At 44.5% G+C, this 13,098-nt stretch overlaps 1 protein-coding gene across 2 annotated transcripts in view; it reads right to left on the minus strand.

Moving 5' to 3' along the window:
- The window catches only part of LOC143975136 (putative ATP-dependent RNA helicase DDX60), a 595,575-nt gene that overhangs the window by 385,347 nt on the left and 197,130 nt on the right, over positions 1–13,098 (minus strand). For both annotated transcript variants that reach the window (XM_077477174.1, XM_077477173.1), the window contains exons 11-12: positions 6,403–6,502; positions 4,777–4,892 (exon numbers count right to left, since the gene is read on the minus strand). In XM_077477174.1, the coding sequence (XP_077333300.1) occupies positions 4,777–4,892; positions 6,403–6,502 (216 nt within the window). The remainder of the gene's footprint in view (positions 1–4,776; positions 4,893–6,402; positions 6,503–13,098) is intronic.

Genomic DNA, 13,098 nt, shown 5'->3' on the forward strand with positions numbered 1-13,098 from the left:
AATAAAAAATTATTAATAAAAATGCTATAAAACTATCCCTATTTTGTAAATGCTATAACTTTTGCGCAAACCAATCAATAATCGCTTATTGCGATTTTTTTTACCAAAAATATGTAGAAGAATACGTATCGGCCTAAACTGAGGGAAAAAAATGTTTTTTTATATATTTTTGGGGGATATTTATTATAACAAAAAGTAAAAAATAATGCGTTTTTTTCAAAATTGTCGCTCTATTTTTTGTTTATAGCGCAAAAAATAAAAACCGCAGGGGTGATCAAATACCACCAGACGAAAGCTCTATTTGTGGGAGAAAAAGGACGTCAATTTTGTTTGGGAGCCACATCGCACGACTGCGCAATTGTCAGTTAAAACGACGCAGTGCCGAATCGCAAAAAGTGGTCTGGTCTTTGACCAGCAAAATGGTCCGGTCTGTAAGTGGTTAAACAGACTGCAAGTGGTGTGCAGTGCTGAGCTAGAGGGGACATAGATATGTTAGTTTTTAGACATAAAACGCACATTTGTGCAATAGATAGTTGGGGACCCGGAATCCATTGATATCGCTTTGCAGACTTGCACAGCTTTCTCCAAAGATGATATGGAGCCTCTCATCCTTGAGCAAAGATGCACTACTGAATTTCCTGCTTGCAATCTGTTTTGTTGCCTGATAACTATGCTGCTACAGCCAGAAGAGAAGCTACAGCTGAGACAATTTTTACACTGTCAAGTGGAAAAATATGATTCAACTATGCCCTTGCTGTGTTTATGTTGGCCAGGATGGCACTGATACAATACAAGTGACTGGTGTTCGCTTTACAGACAATGAGTACCTTGTGGAGAGTGAGAGCCTAGATCTAAGTTAAGTCTGTGGGGCTTTGTCTTACGAAAAAAAAAAAAAAAAAAGCATTACTTTCCTGCACACAACTGGATTACAGTACTATAGTACTATGCTTCACAAAGTCAAATAAAAAAAGGACTGTAAAAAATGCCTACAAACGCACTTCCTGGGATGAGAAGATCAGTGAGCGACAAAGGTTTCATCTAGTGGCTGAGGGGTTTAAATAATGGAGATAGAATAATATAGATTAATTCTTTGATAAAAGGCACTTCTGTCTCAGCAAACCACACTCTCCAGGTGTGCACCAATTCACAAAATGAGTCCTAAGTTGAAAGCAATACTCCAAGAAGACTGAAGAAGAAATGGTGCAATCATGGACTTTGAACTGTTGGGATCATTTCCCTTAGTGTTGGCAGGTCCAACTTCTAACTGCATTATTGGGGAGCTTAATTAATTAGACAAACGTGTGGGCTCTCTAATCCTTGATTTGTCCGCTCTCAAGGGGGGAATGTAAGAAACCGCAATACCCAATAAAATGTATATTTATAGGGAAAATAAGCATGAATATATTTTATGGTATTATGATATATGGGCCTGTTTTGTGCTTACAAGACTGTTTCCTGTCTCTCAGAGGACAAAAGTGTCTTCTTGGTGCCTTTAATAACATACTAAAGTGAAAAGTTTTGCATGGTAATGGAGTTTACCCTTTGCCTTTAGAGGGCCATTGAATATAGGTGATGGCTATTTTACAGACTCCTTGACACCATAACTCATGGGACTTTGGGATGCAAAGCTGGCTGACTGTTTATATCAGGAAATAGGCTAACAAACCTTTAGATCTTGTAAGCCCTGCAGCAGATGCCATGACCCCTTTAATATTAATTAAACATCATAGCAATGTAGACTTGAGCCCATCCAATCCCTTTCTTGAGAAAGATTTGATTGTGCAGTTTGAACCAATTGGAAATTTCTCAATGATAGCGAATGGAGAGAAGAAGCATAAAAATAGCTTGATGGGGAACTTGAAGGAAGCGAGCTTGACTGCGGGTGACCCTGACTTGATAGCCAGTTTGGTGGGGGAGCTTGACTGAGAGAAACTGGGAGAGCTTAACGGAGGAGTTTGACAAGTAAATGTGACTGAGGAGTACCTGGTGAGACCCTGACTGAATGACCAGATTAGGAGAGACTCAATGCGAAGCTGGACTATAGACCTTACCTGGATGCTGATTATGGAGAGTGATAATATTGGAGGTTCCTGCTAGCTAGATATCTTTCCAGTTTATGATTGCTGGAGTATTTTGTCTTTGGTTTTATAAGTATTTCTCTTCTTTGGTGCAGAGGTTGTATTATTTGCTAGGATCAGGTGCTGCTGTTAATGTGTCTGTAATGTTTATGCCTCTAAAGTATTATTTTAAAGTGGATGTAAACCCTCACATATACCCAGTGAAGTGAACAGACTCCGATGATAGAGGAAATGTTTTATATACTGTTTAGAAAATGCCAAGCGTCATATATAGAAGTTGTATTTCATGTCAATGGTTCCTAAGGAAGCAGAGGTACCTGTTGCATCCCTAGCAACCACCGCTGTAACCAACATTTCTTGCAAGCTCAAGAATCCCTGTGGCCACTTAAATTGAAGTCAGAAGGAAAATGTTCTTTGCCAGCAATTTAAAACCATTTTCCTTTGTAAATGTCGATGCTTTAAAAAAAAAAATCACTGCTCCTTGCCAAATGGAATAATAAAAAAAAGTTGCACTGGTATTTTGTAGACGCTATAACTTTTGCGCAAACAAATCAATGAACGCTTATTGTCATTTTTTTTACCAAAAATATGTAGAAGAATACGCATCGGCCTAAACTGAGGAAAAAATGTTTTTTATATATATTTTTTGGGAATATTTATTATAGCAAAAAATGTTTTAAAAAATTATTTTTTTCCAAAGATTTTGCTCTTTTTTTGTTTATAGCGCTAAAAAATAAAAATTGCAGGGGTGATCAAATACCATCAAAAGAAAGCTCTATTTGTGGGGAAAAAAAGAACTGCGCAATTGTCAGTTAAACCGTGGCAGTGCCGAAACGCAGAAAAATGTTCTGGTCTTTGGCCAGCTAAATGGTTTGGGGCTGAAGTGGTTAAACACACATATTTTTGTAATGATCACTATTGAGACATTGGTTTTGTGCATCTTTTAGATTAATTATGTCTGCAGCAGCATATTTTGGCTGTGGGTGCCTGTAGATGCGGGAACATGTGCGACTGAAATACGCACGCCCATTCCAATGGGGGTGGGGGGGAGACAGGTGCCGAAACGAAAAACCTTACTTCTGCATCTATGCCCCCCATGACCAAACATAAATGGTATATAGGCCAAACTGTACATTTTACATTTTGCCCAAGTTTTACATTGCCTAGCATTTGTGCCTACTTGACTAAAACCTAATATCTGTATGTTCAAATGAGATACTATGCTTCCGATTTTTGTTGTATTGTTATCTTGAAATGAATAAAAACTTTTTGAAAGTAAATACGCACGCCCATATGTGTGAACATAGCCTTACAAAGTTACACAGAATGACCACTGTGGTTTTCTGTCACAGTGATCATTCCAGTAGAAAGAGCCATTATTGTCTCCTGATCATAGGATCGTAAGCTCTGCTTTCTCCTCCGAGCCGGTCACACCTTGGTGCACATGGGAACAAGCTTGAGAGGTGTAAAAGTGTGGGAACCCTGCCTGGATATTCTAGGCACACGTAGAGTACTTTGCAGGAGTTTTCATGGGGCCTGTCTAGCATGCGGCATGCCCAAAGTCTGGAACTGGTTATGGAATGTGCAGAGGGTTGATTGGTTTTCTACTTCTAGCTCAATTACAATAAAACTTGTATTAACTTATATTACTTTAACCGCTTCCGGACCGCCCACTACATATATACAGCGGCAGGGTGGCCTGACAGGGCAAAATCACGTACCTGAACGTGATTTTGTGCACGCGATCTAGGGGGCACAGCAGGAGCCAACCAGTGGGTCCGGTGGCCATGATGGCCGTCGGGAACCACCGATCTTTCGGAGGAAAGGCAGAACGGTGGTCTGCCTATGTAAACAAGGCAGACCATTGTTCTGTCAGGGAGTAAAAGAGAGATCTTGTTTTTCAGCTAAGCTGAAACATGGATCTCTCGTTTCTTCTAATGCAGCCACTCCCCACACAGTTATAAAGCACTCCCTAGGAGCACACTTAACCCCTTGATCGCCCCTGGTGTTAACCCCTTCCCTGCCGGTGTCATTTATATAGTGACAGTGCGTTTTTTTTAGTACTGATCACTCTATTGGTGTCACTGGTCCCCAAAAAGTGTCCCTTCATGCCAGATTTGTTCACTGCAATGTCGCAGTTCCGCTAAAAATCGCTGATCGCCGCCATTACTAGTGAAAAATATATAAAAAATAAAGTCCCTAAAATCTATCCCATAGTTTGTAGACAGTATAACTTTTGTGAAAACTAATCAATATACACTTATTGGGATTTTTTACCAAAAATATGTAGCAGAAAACATATTGGCCCAAATTGATGAAGAAATTATATTTTTTTCAAAACAAAAAAATATTGGAAATAGCAGAAATTAAAAAATATTGTTTTTTTTTTTCAAAATTGCGGGTATTTTTTTGTTCATAGGGCAAATAATAAAAACCACAGAGGTGATTAAATGCCACCAAAAGAAAACGTTATTTGTGGGGGAAAAAAAGGACATACATTTTAATTTTGTACAGTGTCGCACAGCCGCGCAATTGTCAGTTAAAGCAACACAGTGCCGTATCACAAAAAATGGCCTGGTCATTAAGGGGGTAAAACCTTCCGGAGCTGAAATGGTTAAATTGAGTTTCTATGTGATTTTATTATACCTAATCAGTAATTACATCAATACGATACGAGTTTGTTCTGTTTACTCCTTACCATGTTGCTCATTCTTTGTCCTGTCATAGTCGTCACTTAGTAGCCGACCTGTATGCCAGTGCTTAAGTTCATCATATGTTTTTTTATTTACTAGTGAACAAAAAACAGGATCTTCGCTAAATTATGAGAAAATAAATAAATAAAGAATAAATTAATGCAGCATTTTTTGTGGACATTAATAAAAAAGGTTATTAAATGTATCCAGACAACCCACTATAAATATATGTTTGTATTAAATCAACCAGTATACAATATATTTGATTATTTATAACTGCTTCAAAATTAAAATAATCTGTCTTTTTTCTATGTGGTTTTTGAATATGTGGGAATATACAAGCAAAAACTATTTAACTAAATAGGTTTATGCAAAGATAAGGGCACTATAATCAGTCAGCTGGACTATATGAACATCTAGGCCAGGGATATGCAATTAGCGGATCTCCAGCTGTTGCAGAACTACAAGTCCCATGAGGCATAGCAAGACTCTGACAGCCACAAGCATGACACCCAGAGGCAGGGGCATGATGGGACTTGTAGTTTTGCAAAAGTTGGAGTTCCGCTAATTGCATATCCCTGATCTAGGCAATGACTAGAGGATTCTTTAAATGACTAGGGCAGTATACAAAGCTTTCTACCAGCAATATCTGACAGTTTGTTGGAATAAACACATGTGTTGGTATCTTGCTGTTTATGTCTACGGTTCACAAAGAAAAGTCAACACTGGTTCTCCAGTATATGGGCCCAGAGTTCGAATTAAAATAAAAAATCATACTTTTCATTTTTTTTTTTAGACTTTGTTTTATTTCAGTGCTCTCCTGCAGCCCCTTTTCAGCAGCTTCCTGTCTACATGCACTCACTAAGGCCCCTTTCACACATGCGGACCGTATGTCCGTATTTCATCCATCCGTTTGCGGATGAAATACGGACATACATGCATTCCTATGGGATAGCGGGTGTCTGCGGATGAACATCCGTAGACACTTGATATCGTCCGTCTCTGCTATGGTCCGATTCTGCTGAAGGGGGAAAATCCTATTCCCATTTTCCGGTCCGTGTTCATCCGATCCCCCATAGAGGAGAGCGGAGATCTGACAGGGCGGTCCCTGCAGTGTGCATGAACCGCCCTGTCATCCGCCGGCTCAGCGGGGATAAACAGAGCGATCCCCGCTGAGCAAGCGGATCATCACGGGGCGGATCATTACGGATACGTCCCATGTGAAAGGGGCCTAAGGGTTTCCTTATGGTGACAACAGTAGAGCATGTCTGCATAATGTGTGTTGAAAAGGCACTTGCAGTCTTCATTGGAAGCCAGTGTGGCAGAGTGGGCACACATGGACACACTTAGACGACAGGGATAGAGAGAGCTGTGAATATTTAACAGGGAGGGCCTAAACAAGGACTTTCTTCACAGAATTACCAGGTATTATTTGAAGAAAGCTCCAGATTTAGAAATATTGAAAATTACTTTTAAAATTACAACAGCAAGTTAAGCTCATATAAGATTTTAGTGATTGGGTTTACATGAAATTTAACACAACATTGTCCCAACATTCTTCACATAAAAGACATTTATAAGACAAAATATTCGTAGCAGAGCATTAAATATGTAACAGTAACATGTTTTACCTCAGCATTGGTAATTCCTTTATAGTATCCCCAGCATAATCTTCAATTATGTCACTTTGCATAGGTAACAAGCCTGTAGGAAGAATATCCTCTTGTTGCACTTGGGGAAAAAAAAAGCAGAAATAAAAAAAAAAAAGAAATTGCAGAAAGAATCATTTGGCTAATTTTTGCTGTTCTGTGCTCACGAGTATGACCCCTAAATTATATAAGACATGTTTCACCACACCCGCGGGGCTTAGCCATGGAGTTAGACCCCTTTTACACTGGAGCGTTTCGCAGGCGCTATAGCGTTAAAAATAGCGCCTGCAAACCACCCTAAAACAGCTGCTCCATTCACTCCAGTGTGAAAGCCAGAGGGCTTTCACACTGGAGAGGTGCGCTGGCTTAGCGTCAGAAAAAGTCCTGCCAGCAGCTTCTTTGGAGCATTGAATTAACCGCTTCGCCACCGCTGCTCCCCATTGAACTAAATAGGGCAGCGCTGTGATACCGCCGGCAAAACACAGATCCAGTGGCATTTTGCAGGTGGATTTAACCCCTATTCGGCTGCTGGGGGGGTTAAAACCACCCCGCTATCGGCCGAATAGCGCCGCTAAAACGACGGTAAAGCGGCCCTAAAAATAGCAGAGCTTTACCTCAGACACCGGTGGCGGCACAGTGTGAAAGGGGTCTTAAGGATAACCCTGTAGTAGGAAGGGTATATATTGCATCATGAGCCACTATGGTGATTAATTAGCAAACAAACAAGCGAAGGCTAAAGAGGGGGAGAGAGGGAAAACAAAGAGTGCTGCACAGGATAATAAAAAATAGAAATGGATTTGTATAGCCAGCAGACGCTTTTGGTCTTCTTCATGTGTAGCAAAAATATATCATGTGTTATATAGTTACATAGTTACATAGTAGGTGAGGTTGAAAAAAGACACAAGTCCATCAAGTCCAACCTATGTGTGATTATATGTCAGTATTACATTGTATATCCCTGTATGTTGCAGTCGTTCAGGTGCAACCACCGCCTGTGGCATGGATTTTAAAGCGCATGTGACTCCCAAACTATTAAGGAAGAAATTGGGAAGATCCCCCATCAGGAATGAAAACAAAAAGTTAAAATAAGTGTAGCACTACCCCCGAAGGAGCTGCTGGTTAGATTTGGGCTTACCATTACCTTCTGTTCTCCTGGTTTCACATCTAGGGGTGTCCCGTGGTAGATGGCCCAGTAACTCGAGAGACCGACAACAGATCCACTTGAATGGATTTTATTTGCAAAACGTAGACAATGAACAGTCTCTTAAATTGGGATCAGAGGGTTGGAAAGAAAGTTCATGTACTCTTAGTGACAAAGTCAAAATGTTGAAGAACTTGCTTACTTTGACTGCATCCAGAGAATAGCCATTTGCAACTGGATGTTCACTCAAGCTGGACAGTAGGGATGAGCCGAATACCCCCCGGTTCGGTTCGCACCAGAACTTTCGAACGGACGCCAAATTCGTACGAACGTTAGAACCCCATTGAAGTCTATGGGACTCGAACGTTCGAAATTAAAAGTGCTAATTTTAACTGCTAATATGCAAGATACTGTCCTAAAAAGGGTTTGGGGACCTGGCTCCTGCCCCAGGGGACATGGGTCAATGCCTAAAATGTTTTTAAAAATGGCCGTTTTGGCGGGAGCACTGATTTTAATGACGATTAAAGTGAAAAAAAAAAGTGAAATATTCCTTTAAATATCGTGCCTGGGGGGTGTCTATAGTATGCCTGTGAAGTGCCACGTGTTTCCCGTGTTTAGAACAGTCCCTGCACAAAATGACATTTAACGGAAATAACGTCATTTAAAACTGCTTGCGGTTTTAATGTTATATCTGGTTCCTGCAATATGGTTGAAAATCATTGAGAAAAATGGCATGGGTAGCCCTCCCTGCCCATTACCAGCCCCTTTGGGTCTTGTACGGATATTAAGGGGAACCCCGTACCCATATTAAAAAAAGGAAATACGTGTGGCCCCCAGGCCCTATATACTCAGAACAGCAGTATACAGGCGGTGCAAACAAGACAGGGACTGTGTAGGTTTGTTGTGTTAAGTAGAATCTGTTTGTAATTTTCAACTGATACATTTTTAAAGTGTAGCTCAAGTCAAAAAATCTATTTTTAAGCTTTTTGGAAAACATAGGGAAGGGTTATCACCCCTGTATAATTTGTTTTGCCGTCCGTCTTTTTTCATCTCACTTGCTGTTGTCTCCTTCCGTTTGCAAGTAGGAGATGTTTGTAAGTTGGATGTTTGAATGTAGGGGCCTGCCCTATATGCTCTGCAGAAATGGTGGAACAAGGTGTTGGTTTTGCCACAACATTGTAAGCCCTCAAAGTGACTCTTGGTGGGTGCTGGAGCGCCCTGCTGTGAACAATTATATCAAGAATTGTAATTTACATGCCATTGTTGAACAGTGGTAGAAAAATTGACCTTTGGTGGTTGTGGTGCTGGTGCCACAACACTATAAGTCCTCACAGTTACTCTGGGTGGGCACAGGAACGGGCCCTCCTGTGAAATATTATATCAAGAATTGTAATTACATGCCCCTGTTAAACAGGGGCTGAAAAATTGGGCCTCAGGCACTGGTGCTGGCGCCACGACACTGCAACCTCTCCCATATACTCTAGTTGTAGTGCAGGAATGAGCCCTGCTGCAAAGCATTGCATCAAAAATTGTTTTTAAACGCCCCTGTTAAACAGGGGCAGAAAAATTGGGCCTTAGGCACTGGTGCTGGTGCCACGACACTGCAACCTCTCCCATATACTCTAGTTGTAGTGCAGGAATGAGCCCTGCTGCAAAGCATTGCATCAAAAATTGTAATTAAATGCCCCTGTTAAACAGGGGCAGAAAAATTGGGCCTTAGGCACTGGTGCTGGTGCCACCACACTGCAACCTCTCCCATATACTCTAGTTGTAGTGCAGGAATGGGCCCTGCTGCAAAGCATTGCATCAAAAATTGTAATTAAACGCCCCTGTTAAACAGGGGCAGAAAAATTGGGCTGGTGGCATCACCCAGAACCAAAAATGTTCTTCCAACATATCAGCGAAGGAGGAAGAGGATAGACAATCAACATAACAGGACAGTCACTCAGCATCAGCATAGGCAGTCTTGAAGGGATGTGATATTTCTAAAAAAATTATTCGGTTACATCAGCTTCAGGTGCTTGGTAGCTGTGGGTGATCCAAGACTGATTCTTCTTCATGAAGGTCAGTCGATCAACTGAGTCGGTGGACAGGCGCACCCTGTGATCGGTAAAGCCACCAGCAGCACTGAAGGTGCGTTCCGAAAGAACGCTGGATGCAGGACAGGCCAGTAGCTCAATTGCATACTGTGCAAGCTCTGGCCAGTGATCCATCCTCAAGACCCAGTAAGCCAGAGGATTTTCGGTGGGAAAGGTGTTCAAGTCTGACCTTGCCCCTAGGTATTCCTGCACCATGTAAATCAGACGCTGGCGATGGTTGCTGGAACCGATCATACCTTGGGGCTGCGGACTAAGAAATTGTCTGAAAGCATCGGTCAGATGGCCACCTTCTCCACCGCTCGTTCTGACCGATGCCTCAGCAACATGTTGTCCAGGACCAGGAGTTTGTAACCTCCCAGTCTCTGGGAACGCGTTGCACAGACCTTTCTGCAAGGCCTCCCGGAGATGTCTCATCCTCTGCTCCCTCTGCGACGGCAAGATAAGGTCGGCAACCTTACAATTGTACCGTGGATCAAGGAGAGTGGCCAGCCAGTAATGGTCCCTCTCCTTGATCCGAAGAATACGAGGATCCTTCCGCAGGCTTTGCAGGATCAGGGAGGCCATGCAGCGTAGGTTAGCTGAGGCATTCGGTCCGCAGTCCTCTGGGTCACTAAGGACAACATGATCCGCAGCTACCTCCTCCCAGCCGCGTACAAGTCCACGGATTTCTTGGGACTGTAAATCATCCCTACAAGATTGCTGCTGCTGCTGATGCTGAGTGCCAGCCTCCACCTCCATGCTGACACAATCATCCTCCTCCTCCTCATCCTCTTCCTGTGTGATGGGTGGCACAGCAGGAACACTGTCTGGATAAAGGGGGCCTTGAGAGGCAAGGAAGTCCTCCTCTTCCTGCCTCTGTTCTGCCTCAAGTGCCCTGTACATTATTCCACGCAGCGTATGCTCCAAGAGGTGGACAAGAGGTACAGAGTCACTGATGCATGCACTGTCACTGCTCACCATCCTTGTGGCCTCGTCAAACGGTGACAGGACAGTGCATGCATCCCTGATCATGCCCCACTGGCGTGGTGAGAAAAAACCGAGCTCCCCTGACCCTGTCCTGGTGCCGTAGTCGCACAGGTACTCATTGATGGCCCTCTGCTGTGTGTGCAGCCGCTGCAGAATGGCCAACGTTGAGTTTCACCTGGTGGGCATGTCACATATAAGGCGGTTCTTGGGCAGGTTCAACTCCTTTTGGAGCTCAGCCAGCCGAGCACAGGCATTAAATGATCGGCGGAAATGCACACAGACTTTCCTGGCCTGCTTCAGGACATCCTGTAAGCCCGGGTACCTGCCCAAGAACCGCTGCACCACCAGGTTAAGGGCGTGAGCCACACAGGGCACATGGGTCAGTTGTCCCTGTCGGAGGGCGGAGAGGAGGTTGGTGCCATTGTCGCAAACCACCATTCCTGGCTTAAGCTGGCGTGGCGTCAACCACCTCTCGGCCTTCCCCTGCAGAGCTGACAAAACATCCGCCTCAGTGTGGCTCCTGTCCCCCAAACAAACCAGCGCAAGCACGGCATGGCATCGTTTTGCCTGCGTACTTGCGTAGCCCCTGGAACGCCTACAGAGCACCGCTGGTTCTGAGGACAGAGCACTGGAAGAGGCCATGGAGGAAGAAGAAGAAGAGGGGGTGGAGGAGAAAGGTGTGTCACAACCAATAGTAGCATTTTGGAGGCGTGGTGGCGGAACAACCTCCAACACTACTGCACTTTGTCCTGCATACTTCCCAGCTGCCAGAAGAGTGACCCAATGGGCCGTGAAAGACAGGTAACGTCCCTGTCCATGCCTGCTGGACTATGAGTCAGCGGTAATATGCACCTCACCACTGACCGCCCTGTCCAGCGAGGCAAGGACATTGCCTTCCACATGCCAGTAGAGAGCCGGAATTGCCTTTCGTGAGAAAAAGTGGCGTTTGGGGACCTGCCACTGAGGAATCGCGCATTGCACAAACTCACGGAAGGGGGCCGAGTCTACCAACTGAAAAGGCAGCAGTTGAAGTGCTAGCAATTTAGCCAAGCTATCATTCAACCGCTGGGCATGTGGATGGCTGGGAGTGAACTTCTTTCGCCGGTCCAGCAGCTGGGGCAGGGACATTTGCCTGCTATAATCGGACGTGAGTATACTGCTAGCAGAGTGCTCGGAAGCACTTGGCTGTGACACACCTAATTCTACACCTTCATTCCTCTCAGAGCAGGTTTCAGAGAGGACTGAAGGTCTAGTGGGGTTGGAGATCCCAGCTGATGAGGAGCAAGGAGAGGTCCGCTTTGTTCTTTGGTGTGGGTCTTTGAGGTACGCTTGCCAACGAGCTGCATGGCGGGTCAACATATGTCTGGTCAAGCATGTGGTGCCCAAGCGGCTGATGTTTTGGCCACGCGAGATATGCTTGAGACATATGTTGCAAATAGCAGCGGTGTGATCTGATGCACTCGTCTCAAAAAAGGCCCACACCAAAGAACTTTTAGAATAACGCGCAGAGGCAGCGCCCTGCACAGGCGGAGCTCTGCGGTGTGATTCAGTCGGTGTGCTGCCCCTAAGCTGGCCCCCGGAGGGCATCCTGCCTCGTTGGACATGTGCCTCCTCCTCCTCCTCTCTCCTACCAGGCACCCACATGGAGTCAGTGCCCTCATCATCCCCTCCCTCTTCATCGCTGGAGCAAACCTGGCAGTATGCTGCAGCTTGTGGAACATGACTGCCAGATTGCTGTCCTTCTTGAGCATCCCCTCTCTCTGCATTCACGCTACTGCCTTCCTCTAGCTGAGTATCATCATCAGAGCCTACAAAACACTGGGCATCCTCCTGGAGCATGTATCCAACACTGTGCTCAAAGAGTTCAGGAGACTCCTCAGGAGGACGTGGTGGGTCTAGGGAAGGAGTCACTGATGATGACATTGAGAGGAGGGAAGACGATGCGTTGGCAGCTGCTTTGCTAGTACCCTGAGCCTGGGTGAGAGAGGATGAGGAGGATGAAGAGGGCTTGGTCATCCAATCTACCAAGTCGTTGGCATGTTGCGGCTCAACATGTCCAGCTGCCGAAAAGAAGGACAAGCGTGTCCCATGGTCACATGCTGATAATGACGATGCACCACGTCCACGACCAGCACTGTTGTCTCTAGACACAGAGCCTGCTTGCACTCTTTTATCGGCTCGCGCCTGTCTGCCTCTCCTTGCTGGCCTTCCAGACATGGTAATGGCCTGAAGGGAGATGGGAAAACCAGCATTTGGGTAGTGTATATTGTGCTGGAGACACACACAACATCCACTAACTCCTGCAGATGGCAGATGGCTCAATTAGAGAAGAGCTATGTAGGTGGATATAACGGTGTATACTGGGTTCAGGGCATGCAGACAGCACGCACAATCTCCTACAACTGACTGCAAGCTCTATTTAAAAACAGCAAGATAGTTAGCTATATAGGTGGATATAGCGGTTTATACTGG

The sequence above is a fragment of the Lithobates pipiens genome, unplaced genomic scaffold (assembly GCF_037356315.1).
Source record: "Lithobates pipiens isolate NorthernLeopardFrog02 unplaced genomic scaffold, aLitPip1_a1.2 Scaffold_13, whole genome shotgun sequence".
NCBI lineage: Eukaryota > Metazoa > Chordata > Amphibia > Anura > Ranidae > Lithobates > Lithobates pipiens.